Source organism: Myotis myotis, unplaced genomic scaffold, assembly GCF_014108235.1.
Source record: "Myotis myotis isolate mMyoMyo1 unplaced genomic scaffold, mMyoMyo1.p scaffold_m19_p_10, whole genome shotgun sequence".
Taxonomy (NCBI): domain Eukaryota; kingdom Metazoa; phylum Chordata; class Mammalia; order Chiroptera; family Vespertilionidae; genus Myotis; species Myotis myotis.
In genome coordinates, this window is record NW_023416314.1 from 53,498,958 (window position 1) to 53,514,927 (window position 15,970).

Below are 15,970 nucleotides of genomic sequence, written 5' to 3' on the forward strand. Positions count from 1 at the left end.
TCTAGGGGCCTGTGGGGCACCTGGGAGTGAGACGGCTCCTGGGACATCAGTGCCCTGTCTGGGCTGTTCCCATGAGCCTCCCTGGGCACTCATGAACGGAGTTGGAGACAGGCTGGCTGTCTCCGGGGTGAATGTAGAGGCTCCTTGGGGAGTCCCTTTATTTGCTGCCTCGTAAGGGTCTCAGCTGCAATGAAGAGCCCCACCTGGTGAAGGCACCCCAGGAGAAGGGCTACTTCCTGTGGTGCTGAAGGATGAGGGGTTTTTCCAGAGGAAGATGGGCAGGAACACTCTGGTGGAAGGAACAACAGGTGTGATGATGCGGCGATGGGGAGACACGGAGGTGTGGGGTCAGAAATGGCAGAGTTGCATCTGGCAAGAACATTGGGTGCATGTAAGGAAGTCGGGGAGGCCAGGGCACCGCAGCTCATGCCCGGCTGAGGAGTCAGGCTTTTCTCCGTGGGCAGCATGGGCAGGCGGCATGCAGAGCTGGGATCCCAGCCAGTCGCTCCCTCTGGCTTGGAGGCTGGACTGGTGGCCAAGACTGACGCCTAAAACCTGTTAGCTTTGGTGGCAGTAGCCCTGTTGAGAGAGAGTCACATATAAGCAGAGGGGACAGAGGAGGATGGATGTGGGTCAGATTAGGAGGGTGATGCCATGGCGCCATGGCTGGTGGGGCAGCAAGGAGAGGTGCCTCTTGCCTTCTGCCATCACCCAGGATCGGGAGCTCACGGGTACAATGGGCCCTACCTCTTGGCATATCTCTCTCACAAAGGCCAGGGAAGTGGGTATGGCTGGGGCATGACCTGCCCGTGGGGAGTGTGGGCTGTGAATGCCAAGCTCCAAGACGAGGCCCTCCAGAGGGAACCTGGGACCAAATACCCAGCAGACAGGGATGTTTTAGCTCCAAGAGCGTTGGCAACTCTGGTGTGGAAAGTGCTTGGTAAACCTGGGTTGGAAGTGTACCTCTGCCAGGTGCTTCCACTTTGCTTTCCTGGTCCTCCTCTGTGGTGACCCAGGGCGGCACTGTCCGGACCCTTGCAGAGCTGTTTCTGGAGGTGGAAGACCTGGTTTAAGTCCCTACCCTGTCCTGCCTTGTCCAAGCCTCACCACTTCATAGGGCTGAGGGGCTCACCTTTCCAGGCCACCGCATTGTCTCTGTGAGTGTCCTTTACTCTCCGCTGGGCAAGGAGCTCCCTGAGGCCTGGGCTGGAATCCTCCCTGAGGGTTTCTCCCTGAGGATTCCCCTCTGTGCTGGGCATAACCTGGCGCTTGATGAGGAAGGGAAAGAAGAAAGAATGGATGCATGCATGTTGGATGGAAGAGAGAAATGGAGAAAATGGAAGAAGGAATGGAAGGAGGGAGAGAGAGAGGGAAGGAGGGAAAAGGGTGAATGATGTGTGGATGGAAGGGAGGGGAAAAGGAAGGAAGGAAAGATGGATAATGTGTAGATAAAACGAAGGAAGCAGAGGTGAATGGATGAAGGGTGCATAGGGATCAGTCTCTGGTAGTCTAGATAAAGTTTTTGCAAATTGTTCAGAGCTCTAAGCCTACAGAACTATCGGCATCCCATAATGATTGCCTGGGGCAGATCTCTTCCTATTTCTGGGCCACAGGATTCCCCATCTGTAGCAGGTAGTGTCTTAGGTCAGATAATCTCTGACGGCTTCTCTATGCTGACATTCTGAAATGCTGCCTTTGTCCCTTCCCCTTAGTTCTCCCCTTCCCCATCCAGAATGTGGCTTGGAAGATCCACATAGTTCTGGGCTTCTAGATCCCTTCCAGTTGGGTGCCAGGTCTGAGGGCCATGGTCAAACCAGACAGGGCTGTTCTGGGACTTCCAATATGCCCCCTCCCCCCAAAAAAAAGCCCAAAAACAACAGGTGGAGGTGGGCATCAATGCAAACTAATCACTAGAAGCAGCATGGCTGCCTCCTGCTGAAGATACAGGGTGAGACCATGGCACTCCTTGAAGTTATCTATGAGGGTACCTCTGTGGACCAAAAGTGTCACCTATTCCAGCCTGTAGCCCAGGGCTGCCTCCGGCCATGGTCTGTCTTGGCCAAGCGGAGAGAAGGAGGGTCCAAAGGGAAGGGGAGCAGCAGGAACATGCGGGCAAGACTGACCTGCTGGGCCCCTGGAGGAGAGCTGACTGGCCAGGGTTCCACCTGCCCAGGGCAATGCCTAAGGAGGCCATGGTCTATTAGAGTTCCAGGGGACCCACCTGGGGTCTGTAAGAAGAGACCTTGCCTGGAATTCAGTCTTGGTTTGAAGCTCAGGCAGCTACTTGATTCTCTTTCCTTGGATTCCCATGTCTGCTGTGGGCTCGAGAAGCTCAAGGGGTCATCATATGGGGCCACCAGACCAAACCAAAGGGTCTCCTGAACCTTTTTCTAGGAGCTCAGGGACAGAGCAGATGGTTCTGGACAGACTGGGATATTCTGGCCATTTCCTTCTCACTGATGGGGTCTGAGAGAAGCAGGTACACACATATGTTTAAAAAGCCCCAGGATCCCGACAGCTTCTTCCTCTCTCCCACCCACACCCCTACCCTGGGTCTGGCACGCAGCAGGGAAGAAGCAGACACTATGGTTTATGTGCCTTCAAGGATACCTTGTCCAGTTCACCTCCTGATGCCAGAACTGGCACCGTATCTCTGACAATGATCATTTAGCCTCTGTTTGAATACCCCCAAGGATGGGGAACTCACTTCCAGGTTGGGTGTGTGAGTTCCTAGGAGGATAGAGGGAGCAGTTAAAAAAAGTCATCTAAGGCCCTGAGGCAGATGAACATCTTCTTTAGATCTAGATAGGATAGAACCTGAAAGAGATTCCGCGAGTGAAGTACAGACGAAAGATGGGAGATGTGGCCAGATACCACCGTAGCTGCCCCCTCTCATTTCTTTGCCAACTTTAGCCCAGCAAGTTGGTCATTTTTATTAGTCAGAGTGGCTAAATGCTTTAACCAATCTCCCCACCCCAAACCAAGGTGGCTTAATAAAATAGTATATTTCCCATTCAAGTAATAGTTCAATGAGAATATTTAGAGGTGTTTCTTCTCAGGAACCCAGGCTCCTTCCTCCTGGTGGCACTGCTGGAAGTGGGGGGGGGGGGGGGGGGAGGAGAAAGGGGAAGAAAGAGCATAGAAGATTGAGTAGGAAGGGTTTATGAGCCAGACCTGGCAGACCTGGCATTAATGCATACTCCTTTCATTCACTGTCCACTGGCCTGAACTCAGTCACTTGACCCCATCTAACCCAAGGGAGGCTGGGAAATGTAGGCTAGCTGCACATCCAAGAGGAAAGGAAACACATTTGTGAAAACAAAGGAATCTCTGCCACAACCCTTTAACTCCCTGAGCGTCCTTACCTGTGCCCGGAGGAAGGAAAAGTGGCCTGTTCGCTTGGCCCTGTGTTGGCAGGGTCACTGTGCTGGTGTCTTCCCTGACCTGGCATCTGACTGGACCCAACACAGAGGCACCCCCAGTTTCTCTGCTCTGGGTGGGAGGGCCTGCCCTCTGACACTGTGTTTCTCCCCCACAGTATGTGGCCTTGGCCTCCCTCTTCTTCATCCTGGTCTCCATCACTACCTTCTGCCTGGAGACCCACGAGCGCTTCAACCCCATCGTGAACAAGACGGAGATCGAGAACGTTAGGAATGGCACCCAAGTGCGCTACTACCGGGAAGCGGAGACGGAGGCCTTCCTCACCTACATCGAGGGCGTCTGCGTGGTCTGGTTCACCTTCGAGTTCCTCATGCGTGTCGTCTTCTGCCCCAACAAGGTAGAGTTCATCAAGAACTCGCTCAACATCATTGACTTTGTGGCCATCCTCCCCTTCTACCTGGAGGTGGGCCTCAGCGGCCTGTCCTCTAAGGCTGCCAAGGACGTCCTGGGCTTCCTGCGCGTCGTCCGCTTCGTGCGGATCCTGCGCATCTTCAAGCTGACCCGGCATTTTGTGGGCCTGCGGGTCCTGGGCCACACGCTCCGCGCCAGCACCAACGAGTTCCTACTGCTGATCATCTTCCTGGCCCTGGGCGTCCTGATCTTCGCCACCATGATCTACTATGCTGAGAGGATAGGGGCCCAGCCCAATGACCCCAGTGCCAGTGAGCACACCCACTTTAAGAACATCCCCATTGGCTTCTGGTGGGCCGTGGTCACCATGACAACACTGGGCTACGGAGACATGTACCCGCAGACATGGTCCGGGATGTTGGTGGGAGCACTGTGTGCGCTGGCGGGCGTGCTGACCATCGCCATGCCCGTGCCCGTCATCGTGAACAATTTCGGGATGTACTACTCCTTAGCCATGGCTAAGCAGAAACTACCAAAGAAAAAAAAGAAGCATATTCCACGGCCGCCGCAGCTGGGATCTCCCAATTATTGTAAATCTGTCGTAAACTCTCCACACCACAGTACTCAGAGTGACACATGCCCGCTGGCCCAGGAAGAAATTTTAGAAATTAACAGAGCAGGTAGGAAACCTCTTAGAGGCATGTCGATCTGACCTTTCACCTCTGCCCCCTGTAGCGATGATTTCAGATTCAGTCAGACTGCTTCCTTAGTTCCATGGGCAACCCCGGACCCCCACACTCAATCTTGAAGTGTGGAGCCTGGGGGCCCAGGGAGATGCTGGGCAGCCAAGTTCACGAGGCGAGGGCCAGCTAGAGGAACCTCACTGGTGGCCCCGGGTAAGGAGGTTGACGCGCTGGTCTCATGAGGTTCTGAAGAGACGACGTGGCCCTCGAGGTTGCCGAGGACTCTCTTAGCAGGAGCCCGGGAGCTGCTGCTCGGTGGGCAGGAGTCCAGCGTGAGTCTCTGACTCAGGCCACTGACCTGGTGTCCGGGCCGGGCGGGGGTGGGCGTGATTTGGAAATGGCAGACAGCTTCTGATTGGGTCTTTACACGGCTCCCTTCAGGCTGTGCAGATGGCACAAGTGGTGCATGGGGTCTGGCAGGAGGGTACCTGCAAAAGCAGTAGCAAGGATGCTCACCCCCGACAGAGCCTGTCTCCATAGCCCAGTAGAATTCGTGCTCTGATTCGGGCTGCCTGGCTCCAGGTGTGTCCTAGGAGACGCCTCCAGCCCTCCGTAACAAGCTTACTTCCCCATAGCATGCTGAACCAACTCATCTTCTACCATCACTCTAGAGTTTAGCGTTTATCTTTAGAAACTGTTGGAGTGACTCTAGCTTTCACGTTGTCTGTTTGGGTTGATGGTTGAGTGGGAGTTTCCGATGGTCTTCTGATGGAAGCGGCTGGTGAGCAAAGGATTAGCGGGGCCACCACCCCGGGCAGCTTAGGCGAAAGCGCTACAGACCAGCCACCACCTCCCACCGATGGTTCTCCCCACTTCCGATGGAAGGGACTGCAGCAGCAATACATGACACCCCAGCCAGTGTCCAACCACTTTCCCATGAATTCGGTGGGGGTCGGGGAGGGGGGAGGGGGAGGGGGGGCATGAAACAATACTAGTCACCGTGGGATATATTCTAATATTCCATGGCTAGTGGTTCGTTATGGGACTATCTCAGTTTTATGAGAACCTGCACATAGCACATAAAGTTGATCACGGGGCTCTGGTCCGAAGATATAAAGCCCATAGTCTACCTCTACCCATGGAATACCATCGACTTATTCTGTGGACACAGGGATTTCAAGGGAATGGATGACCCAGAGAAGAATACAGCACTGAGTGAAGCTCCGTGGGGTGAGGGGGCTGAATGAGTGATAGGTAGCATTTAGTTTGTGAGGGACATCCCGGGTCCAAAGTCTGGCAGGGGCTGCAGGCTAGCTCAGCCCTAGATGAGCAAGTTTCCCCCAGGTTGGGTGGTCTCCCCCAGCGTATGATTGATTTTTTCTCCCTGCTGATGCTCTCTCTACCCAACTGCCCCATCCTGCTCACAATCTGGCTTTATTCCACAGCTATGCTGCCCAGAGCAGTACCTCCAAGGCCCACTTCTCTGCCCATGGGGGCTCTCCAGCCCCTTTTCCTGTCCCCATACCTTTCCCCTTCCTGGGATTCCCATAGGCACCTGAAAGGAACTTGGTTAGTGTCCTGGGCTGGGCCAGAGGGTGGCAGGAACTGGAATAGGAGCCAGAGGGGAGCCGGGCTTCCCTGCTAAGGCATGGCTCCTGCCCCACCTCCCTGCTCTGGGTTAACCAGCTATTTGACCTCAGGAGCCACCACCATGACAAGGAAAGTTCCTGGGGATCTAGGAGAGGGTCCAGGTTGGCCTAGCCCCCAGCTCTACTCCAGGCCCCTCAGGAAGAGCTGAGCCTGAGTGGCATCACCATGGTGCTACTTGGCCCTTCCATCAATCTCCCCTACACTGGATCTTTCCATATCGGTGCCCCAAGCATGGGCGCCCAGGCCACCCCGTCAAGGATCCCCAGTTCACTCCAGTCAGGCACCGATTGTCCTCATCCCTGACAATGCCAGTATTCTTTGTGTGCTAAGCGCACGCACACACACACACATGCATGCACACATACACACACATGCATGCGCACACACAGAGAGCAGACTGTGCTCTGACATGTACACCAGCCAGTCCTGGGACACAAGCCCTCTTCCCATGCTGCACCAGACCTGGGAAGCCCATGGACTCCTGTGGGATCCCCCAGGCCCACGGCCATGGCAGTCCTGCCCTTGCAGCCTCCGGCCCTGGCCCCGGGCCTCAGGAACCCAGAGCTCTGGCAGGAGCAGTCTCTGTGGCTAAGAAGGTGTTCTGGGCCCTCCCAAGCCTGTCCTCTGGAGCCCAGCTGCCGGGATCCTCCTCCTGCCTTTCCCCTCCCTCCCCACATTGGATCTCTACCCCCTTCCCAAGTACTCCCCGCCCCGGCCGGTGCTGTTTTAACGTCCAGACCCACCCGCCTTGATTCTGAGACCCCCTCTGAGCTTCACCAGAACGCCCCTTCCTCCAACAGCTGGCATGTGAGACCCAGATTACTGTCACTGAGAGGGGTGTGGTCCTTCGGGGTGTGTCCCCATCCCTGCCTCCCTGAGTCCCTTCCCATTCACCTCCTTTTCTGCTTTCAGCTATGCACCTGGATGGGCGTGAGCTGGGGGTGCATTCATGAGTGAGTGGGGAGGCCAGAGGAAAGGAAGGCAAATATGGGTGGAGAACCGGCCCTGCAAGGATTGAGCGGTGTGAGATGCAGCACCCCAGGCCTTTCCAGCCTCACTCCACCCCCAGGGGCAGTGGAGCGGCCTCAGGGAAACCCGGGGTTCGCCATTTCCTCTTTTAGAAGCTGGGATGGGGCCGAGTTCCGCATGCTGGTCTCTGAGGGCACCTCCCCTACCAGTGCAGGATCCCTGGGACTCCAGCAAGGCCTCTCAGTCCTGCCAGCAGCCCCTTTCCCTCCCCTCTACGTCTGCTTTCTCCCCAAGCCTCAGGTCCCTTGTCTGTGAAGGATGATCTGGTGTTTTCCTCTGTACCATGGCTGGCATGGCCTCAGCGTTGGGGGGACTTGGCCTGGGGGGCTGTAGGACCTTACAGAGGGATGCCAGGAGGTCACCCCACATCATCAGAGGCTGCCTGGGGCTCATAGCCCAGGAGAAGTTGCTCCTCTCCCAGAAAGGGCCTTCCCCGCTCCCCTCTGCAGCCAGGGGGCCCAGCTCACTTGCTCACGTCCATTCACGTATGTCTTGTCCCTCTCTGCTCCTGTGGTGTGGGTCAGTCCTCTATGATGTGGTGTCCAGACTACGGGGTCACGCCGTAGGTGAGCAGGGGGGCCTGCACGGGGGAGGGGTGGTGGCCAGACCCCTTTCCTGCCCACAGGCACACAGAGCTGCAGTGAGGCCCCAGCAAAGACCCTGCCCGGCCCCCCTGGGAGCTCACTGCAGTCTCTGGGTCACCTGTGGGGTGGCAGTGGGAGGTTGTCCCCTGAGCAGCAAGTCCACATGCCCCTCTCCCGGCCCTCCCTTCCCGTGCTTGTCTGCAGAGAGGGCTGGGAGTGGTGCTAGCCCGGGGCAGGGAGAGTGACCCCTGGGGCAGAGGTGACCAGGCAGGGTGGGCAGGGCCCCTCTGCATGAGCTGATCCAATTTCTGCTCAGATACAGGGTCAGGGTGGGCAGCTGGGGCCCGTGCGGGGTCTGTGTGGCCCCCAAGCGGGCTAAGAGGGAAGGATCAGAAAAATGACGCAACTCTGAGGGCCAGGCCTGGTGTTCTTTCTGTGTTTTTCATATTCTCTCTTTTTCTCTCTCTCCACTAATCATGTTTCTCTCTTTTTCTCTCCTCGTTTCGTTGCATGACTTGTGCCGGTTCTCGTGACTGTACTCTGCTCCTGTCTCTCACAGACTGTCCCCCGATAGCCTGGGACTTTTTCCCTGATCCCCCTCCTGGGCAGACCCCTTGGAGCTAAACCCAAGGAAATGCCCAGCAACCCCCCACCCCGCCCCAGCCCTGTGTGCGCCCCCGGCGCCCGCTGCTGGTCTGAACAGTAAGTACGTCGGTGGTGCCTGGAGATGAGGGCGAAAAAGCCAGCCCTGCTGGTTGAGGGCCCTGACACCGGGTTCTCCTTGCTCCAAAGTTTAAAAAAAAATGACCCTCTCGCGGACGCTCATCTATCTCAGCCCATTTCAAAGCCTGGAAACCATCTCTGCGAGCCGCTGCCCATGCTGCCATTTCATCATCGCAAGCCGCGGGGCTAGTGGGGCTGAGGGGCCCTGGGCCGGGGAGGCAGGTCTCCCCACCTTCTGGGGAGCAGGTGGGAACCAAGGCTCCTGGTGGCCATCTCATGCAAGGGGGCGGGGGTGAGGGCATCAGGGGGGGAATCTTGGAAGAGCTGACCCTCTGGCCTTTTGCGTGGGTTCCCCAGGTTTGGAGAGTTGGCCCTTCCTTTGTTTCTCTTCTAGCCGCCCCTCTGGAGCTGGGGAGGGAGAATGCTCCCCGTTTCTGACAGCACCCCAAACTGCAGATAAACCAACAGCCCAGGGAGGCTGGCTCCCTTACAGAACAAGACCTAAACACTCTCACCCAATTATAGCCCCTCCTCAAAGTCATGGTTGAGAGAAGCAGACCCAGGTGTGTCCTGGGGTCCCTTCAGGGAAGGAAGGGTGTGCAGCTAACCCACCCAGGGATCCCTGCCAGTTGCCCCCGCTCCCTTCCCTGCAGGGAAAACCAGCCTGTGGGAGCTGGATGCTCCAGGGGCCTGGTGCTGGGGGGCAGAGCCGTTGGGTGGGGACGAAGCACTCAGAGCCAGAGGAGTCTCGGGCTCCACCCTCCACCGTTGACCCGCCCCTGGGCAAGAACGGTAGGCTGTGGGCACCTCCACTGACAGACGATGGCCCAGATGGAGACACTGCTGGGAGGACTTGCTGTTTCCCCTGGAGGAAAATGTGTGCAGGGTACTATGGGCCCCGACTTTCACACCCTCCTCCACATCCTCCTCCCTTATATCCCGCCCCTCCCCATCACCCTCCTCCCTCAGCCCAGAGATCCTTGGGAGGGAAGCCAGGGGCCAGCCAGAGTGGGAGGCAGGACCGGGCTTGTCTGTACGCACAGGTGTGTGCCCGCAGACACGCCCCAAGTGCTAGGCAGCCCCCCAACCCCAGAGAGGCCCAGCCCCAGTCACGTGGTATCAGAGTTACCTTGGTAACTGGCCCTTCTGGCTCAGCGTAAAGCGGGAAGTGGAGCCCCTGGGATCTGTGGAGAAACGCACTGTACGTGAACTGCTTTCCATCTTGTATGCAGACTTTTTAAGTTCCAAAATTATGATGGGATTTTTTTTTTTGGATTTGCTTTACGAATAAACCTGATTGGTCCATTTCACTTTTGACTGACTGCCTCTTTGTAGTGACATGATGTGCACACGGCCGTGATCCCGCCCGCAGGCATACTGAGCGTGTGCCCGCGGAAGAGGATCACCTCTGCGTGTAGTTACATGATGTGAACAGGGTCACGGAAGAGGGTCAAATCGGGAGGAGACTGTCTCCAGCTTTCCCCCCTGTAGTCTTTCCAAGTGCCTCCCCTCCTGTGGTCCACTCACGGTGGGGTCTGTCTCCCCTGGAGGCTTTCACCCTAGAGGAAGTCTTTGAGAAAGCCAGGGTGCCCACTGTGGGGACTGGGTGGGCCCCACCCTGGCCAGGAAGATTCTGCTTTGAGAGCAGAGCGCGTGGGGCAGGCTCAGTCCCCAGGAGTGGTGGGCGGGGCAGAGGCCAGACAGCACTACCTCCGCCAGGTCCAGAGGTGTCCATGGCGATGCTCCTGGACTTGGGAGAGGGTAAGCTCCTTACTCTGGCCACACTTTGCCCTCCCCCCCAAAGGGTACCCCCCAGGTTCCTTCCCAGGCTACCACAGAGGCCAAGACTCGCCTTCCCACCTGAGTCCATCCGCTGCTGTTGTCTTTACACATCCATTTGCTCTGCTTCTCGGGGGATGCTGCTGAGAGGAGACAGAGGAATGGGAGCCCCTCCTGATTCATGGCCGCTGTCACTGCCTCATGCAAACATCCCTGTCGTGCCTGTGCGAGCTGACCAGGCCTGCTTGGTGTGGAGCGCAGTGGAAGCCACTGGCTTGGTCTGTGTGGGCCTCAGGGCGGACTGAATGACCAGCCTAAGTCTTTGTGGAGGGTGGAGCGGATTGACTGGTCAGATTGGGACAGAGGAGGCTGTGTGGCCATGCCTAGTCTGCATGGGGGGCAGGGCATACAGAGTGACCAGATTAGATACAACGGGGGGCGGGCAGGCTATGTGGTCAGATAGGATGTGTGTGGTGGGCAGCGTGGAGGGAGTGAGCAGATGGGATCCAAATGGGGCTGAGGTAGAGGTGATGGATGGGGTCTGGATGGGGCTAGAGAAGCTTGAGCTGGATAAGGATGGGAGGCCGCTCAGCTCTGGTCAGCAGCAGAGGGTTCAGGAAAGGCTGCCTCTCTGGACTGCAGTGTTTCCACATGTCTGTCTGTCTTCTCCCTGAGCTCTGTGTCTGGCCCTCCCTCCATGTCCGCATCCACACCATCTGTCTCATCGGCCCAGCCTTGGGCCTTGGGCCCTGGGCCCAGCCCCCAGCACCGCGCTTGCTGGGCCCGCCAACTCATCTTTTTGCAAACTTTGAGCAAACCCAGGAGCCCCTCCTTCGCAGCACTGTGGGCAGCCCGTAGGCTGCCTGAATGAGCCGGAACCCCAGCCTCGTGCCTCCCTCTGTGGCCCCTCACTTTTTGGTTCTCAGGGATGGGCTGCCCTTTGCCAATGCCCCACCTCCGGCCTGTCCCCCCCACTAAACAGTTTTCAGTGTCTCAATAGCTTCTGCTTATATGTTTGAAGATTCCAAACTGAATGGGGAGGTGGCGAAGGCCGCGCTGGCGAACGAAGACTGCCCCCACATAGACCAGGCCCTCACTCCCGATGAGGGCCTGCCCTTTACGCGCTCGGGCACCCGCGAGAGATACGGACCCTGCTTCCTCTTATCAACTGGGGAGTACACGTGCCCACCTGGTGGAGGAATGAGAAAGGGTATGTAGAGGAGGCTGGGGCACTGCATCCACCGGGCCGCCTCACCTCCCGCTCCTGCAGATGGGTGGGGGGGTGGCGGGCGAGGGGCGCTGAGGGGCAGGCAGGCACACTGATGGGGGGCAGGGAGCAGAAGGAGCCCCCAGGGTCGGCCCCTCAGGACCTGACTTCCTCTCTCCTAAGTGGGATGTAGGCTGGCAGCGAGAACGTGAGGTCCAGGCAGCTGTGGGTTGATATTAAAGATCAGCACGTAAGGGATAGGAAGGGCTTGGGGACAGGCTGGCTGACTACGGGCCATGACCCTAAAAGCAGAGGGGTACCCAGGGGTGCTGGGAGGAGCCTCGACTGCTCCAGGCTGGTCTGGCAGGCAGGTCAGACCCAAAAGGCAGAGTGATCTTCCCATCTAGTGGTTGAGGAGGACAACGGGATGGGCCTGGCCAGGACCCTGTGGGCTTAGCCACCCAAGATCCATGTTCTGGAAAAGGCATCCTTTAAAGAGAATCCACAGACCATTGGGAGGGGAACCATGAAGAAAAAGGTGGCTTCAGGCCTTGGGGTTCCTTCTCAGGCTTGGGGTTGAAGCCAGTGTCCTTGCAGTCAGAATACTGCTAGTGACAGAGAATTTGCCAAGAGAAGGTTGTTAACATGGGACTCTGTGCAGCCCCTTCCATCCCCAACCCCGATTAGCCTGGCCCCGGGTGTGGTCAGCGCCCCCTTGTGGTTGGTGAAGGCTGAGCCCTGCGGAGGCTTCTGCTCAAGGACTCCTTCTACCCGACCCTTATCTTAGGCTGACACCTGGGGAAGAGCTTGATTGAGTGTGGGCTGGAGAGAGGTTGGGGCGGGAGCCCAGAGCACCCTAGCTCCAGGCTCCAGGCAGCGGCCCAGGGCCCAGAGGCGGAGAAAGCCATCCTCAGCACAGCGGACTGGCCGGGCAGCTCGTGCCTGTCTGGGAGCACCTCACGCTCACGTGGGATGCATGCTGACCAGGGCGAGAAGGCTGGGCCGCAGCAATAGTTGGCTTTTCAGAGCAACAGTTGCTGTAGCCTGTGGCCATTCACAAGTGCTCCAGTATTTGAAGTGGTTCCACAATACATGGGGAGAAAATGCAGAAATCGAAATGCAGGGCAACCCCGGGGGAGGGGGGGGGGTGTGCAGCTTACACTGAGGTGGGAAGGCCTCTTGGTCACTGGTGCTTAGTGTGCCCACCTAACCCAGGCTGGTCCCTGCTTCCTGGCCCTGCCTGGGGGTCCCTTGGACCCCAGCGCGGCATAGCGCTCCCCGCATGGTGCTGCATGGCGGAGGGCTGCCGGCCTGGGAGGGGGTGGGCCCATCCTTGGCACCTTCCATGGATAGGCCCAATGCAGCTGGCTTCCCCCCCCCCCCCCGGGGGGGCTCTAGAAGGCAGAAACAGGGGCAGGAGGCCAGGGAGTGAGGGGGAAGCAGGTACTGTCCCAGGGGCTGTGCTCTGCCTGGTAAGGTCTCGTGGGCTGCCTGCCTCCTCCACCCTGAGTGCTGGACCAATCTGTGTGGCCTAGGAGAGCAGAAAGGAGAGTCCTTTACTGTGCTTCCAGGAGCTCAGGGAGTGTGGGGCAGAGGGAGCCCTCTCTCCCTGTACCCACCCCCCAATCCCAGAGGCCTGGGTGCCAGAGTCTTTGGGAGGCGCCAAGGGGGGATGCCCCCACCCACATCCACCCAGCCCTGCTCTCGTGGAGTCAGGACAGCCGCCAAGGACTTGATTTCTCAGGATGATTCCAGGCCATAAGCCATGTGCAGAGTAGGAGAGGAGTTAGGGACTCTCCCCGGTCCCCAGGAGGGAGAGGAAGAGGCGTGCTGGGCTGGCTCACTGCATGGGAAAACCAAGCCAGCTGGAGAAGAACCTGCCTGCCTCTGCATGCGGCTGTTCTGTCTTTCCTCCTCCTCCTTAAAAACTAAGTACCAAGCGGGATGGGAGAGCCAAGAAGAGACGCTCAAGTGTTAATTGTATTCTTTACATACAGATCTTTGCAAAGAAAGCCCTGTCATTGCTAAGTATATGCCGACAGAGGCTGTGAGAGTGACTTGACCAGGCGGCTTGGCCCAGGACACTGGTGGCTATTAAGCATCTGGGTGGACCTGCAGCCCCTCCTCACCCTCGGACAGAGTAAATTCACGCCATGCAGGTTTGCCGGACGAGTCCGAGTGGCCCAGGCATTGTACTAGGACGGACGTAGCTTTTTCTACGGCCAAATGGTAACTGACCGTAGAGGATTTCTTTTCCTTCTTTTCATTTTTTGAAAATTTTATTTTACTGGGGGAGGGGGGTGGAGGGGTTCCTTAGCATGACTTGCATGAAGTAAAATAGAAAACCCAGCAAGCCAAACCCACCCACCCCCTGCAAATGTGTGATGACCCTATACAACAACAACGAAGAAAAGAAAAACACAGAAGTCCTCTATTTTCTTTCAAAGCTCTTTACTTTTACTCTCGTTGGAGCCAGACTGTAAGGGCGTTCGATAGAAACCTGTACATTTCGGGGGGGGGGGGGAGGGGGGACGGGAACACATTGCTTCCCTTTTTGTACTCGAGATCGAGAGAAAGGGTTCCCGAAAGGGCAGTCGGTCAGTCATCCATCGGTCATATTGACCTCACCTTCATAATCATCTCTCACGTGGAAACTGAGAACTTTGCTCCAAATAGAAGTGTGGAAACTCGCACTGCCGCCTTCTTCCCTGTCTGGCATGCTTGTGACCCCGCGGACGTCGCCCGAGACCCCTGACAGCGGCTAGTCTAGGTCGATTCTCTCATCTCTTCCGGTGTGTAGATCCAGCGTGACCAACTTTCATAACAAATCGTTCATAGTAAATAACCAACATCGTACAGATTTCCCACGTGTCTCTTTAGAGCACCGGAAGATCAGGACCGCGGGAGGGGCAGCCCTCCTCTGTTACTAAGGCACAACCTGGCATTGTATGCACTTTAGTACTTCAGAGTAAAAACTGCATGCCCAATGTTATGCAAAGCGATTCTAGCATGAAATAAATTTTGTATCATGGTTCCTGTAGAGTCTAAAGCAGATTTGTTTTCCTGGAGCAATGGGAGGTTTGCAGAGACACACGTCTGCATCTCGAATAAATATAGTATTTTCCCAAAAGACACAGAGGACAGTAACTTGGCATTGGTCTGATTCTAAAAGTAGTGGCGGGGGTGGGGGTGGGGAAGGATGATATTTTTGAAAAACACATGCTTGAGTTGAAAAAAAAAAATGCAACGTCTCGAGCTCTGGCTGCAGCTCGCAGCATTTCCTGGAAAGAGAGCAATGCTGCTTTAGCTCAACACCCTCCCTCCCTGGGCCCCGGCCCTCCCTAATAAAACGCTGACTTTCGAGATGAAGCACGGATCTGGGTTTTTATTGCCTCGGTCAGTGTTGCAATTTGGCTCTGGGCCTCTGGTCAGGCCCTAAGGAAGACGTTGCTCTCTAGACAGCGCCCTGCAGATCCTGCTGGCTGGGGAGGGAGGCTGCCCTCAGGAAGGACGGGCATGCAGGACCTGACCTGAGACAAGCGCATCCCCCAGGGGTTCACCTGCGGCAACTTCTCCGTGAGTCATGCCACATTCATGACTCCTTCAATCTGGCCATGTCAGTCACTCCCACGCCCTTCCCTCCCCCCGTGCAGACCACAGTCACCTCCTCCTAGGACATTCTTGAGTCTGATGGAGCGAGAGACAGGAGTCTGACAAGTCTGGGTGCCCTACCCTGCTGGCCCAGTCTGGTGGAGCATCCTATGCATACACTGAAGAGAGTAGGGCCCTCTCCTAGGGATCTTCATTTGCTTGGGTTGTTCACTTGGTTTTGGTTGGGGATAGAGTGGGGGATAGGGTTTCAATTCTTTTCCCAGGAATTAGGGAATCCAGGAACGCTCAGGTGGAAAAGTTCCTAGCGGTCACGGTAGTCAGCCTCTGAATGGAGGCCCACAGTGGGGAGTGATCTGCCCAGGGCCACAAACAAGTGGGTGTCAGTCTCCCCTTGATTTCAGTTCCCTTGACGTCTCCCAGCCTGACCCTGAGCCAACGATCACATGAGGTGTGGGGGGGGGGGGAGAAGGGGGGCGGATGAAGGTGGGGCCCAGTTTTTATCTAAAAGTTTCTCATCTCCTCTCAGCATTTGCTTCAACTTTCTGGTGCCCTGTGAGGCCTAGGAACCACAGGATGGGGGTCGGTGGGGTGGTGAGTACAGTAAGGCCTCTGCCCAGGGCTCCTGCAGCCAAAGGACTGGCAGATCTACCCTGTGTATGGAACAGCCATTCATAAGCATCAGGGCGGAGAAGCCAAGCAGCCTGGGCTGCTGCAGGGCAGGTCACATGCCCTCTCCCTGGGCTCCCCCTGGAGGAAGTGCCTCTGGTGGACTCAAGTGGGACTCAACACAAAGCCACTTGGAATGTGGGTTTTTAGGGACAAGAGCTAATGGGGAAAGGAGATCAACATACACTGAGCACCTGCTATGTGTGAGGCATCTGAGAAAAGTTGTCCAATGAGAGCCCACAATA

General features: G+C 56.9%; 1 protein-coding gene across 2 annotated transcripts in view; it reads left to right on the forward strand.

The window, feature by feature from the left end:
- The window catches only part of KCNC1 (potassium voltage-gated channel subfamily C member 1), a 39,894-nt gene extending 25,930 nt beyond the window's left edge, over nucleotides 1-13,964 (forward strand). The window contains exons 2-4 of one of the 2 annotated variants that reach the window (XM_036325579.1): nucleotides 3,539-4,472; nucleotides 11,262-11,450; nucleotides 13,445-13,964. In XM_036325579.1, the coding sequence (XP_036181472.1) occupies nucleotides 3,539-4,472; nucleotides 11,262-11,450; nucleotides 13,445-13,509 (1,188 nt within the window). In that variant the 3' untranslated portion in view covers nucleotides 13,510-13,964. Of the gene's footprint in view, nucleotides 1-3,538; nucleotides 4,473-8,297; nucleotides 9,772-11,261; nucleotides 11,451-13,444 lie in introns of those variants that run through there. The other variant, XM_036325580.1, reaches the window with a different exon arrangement.
- Nucleotides 13,965-15,970: the final 2,006 nt, after the last annotated feature.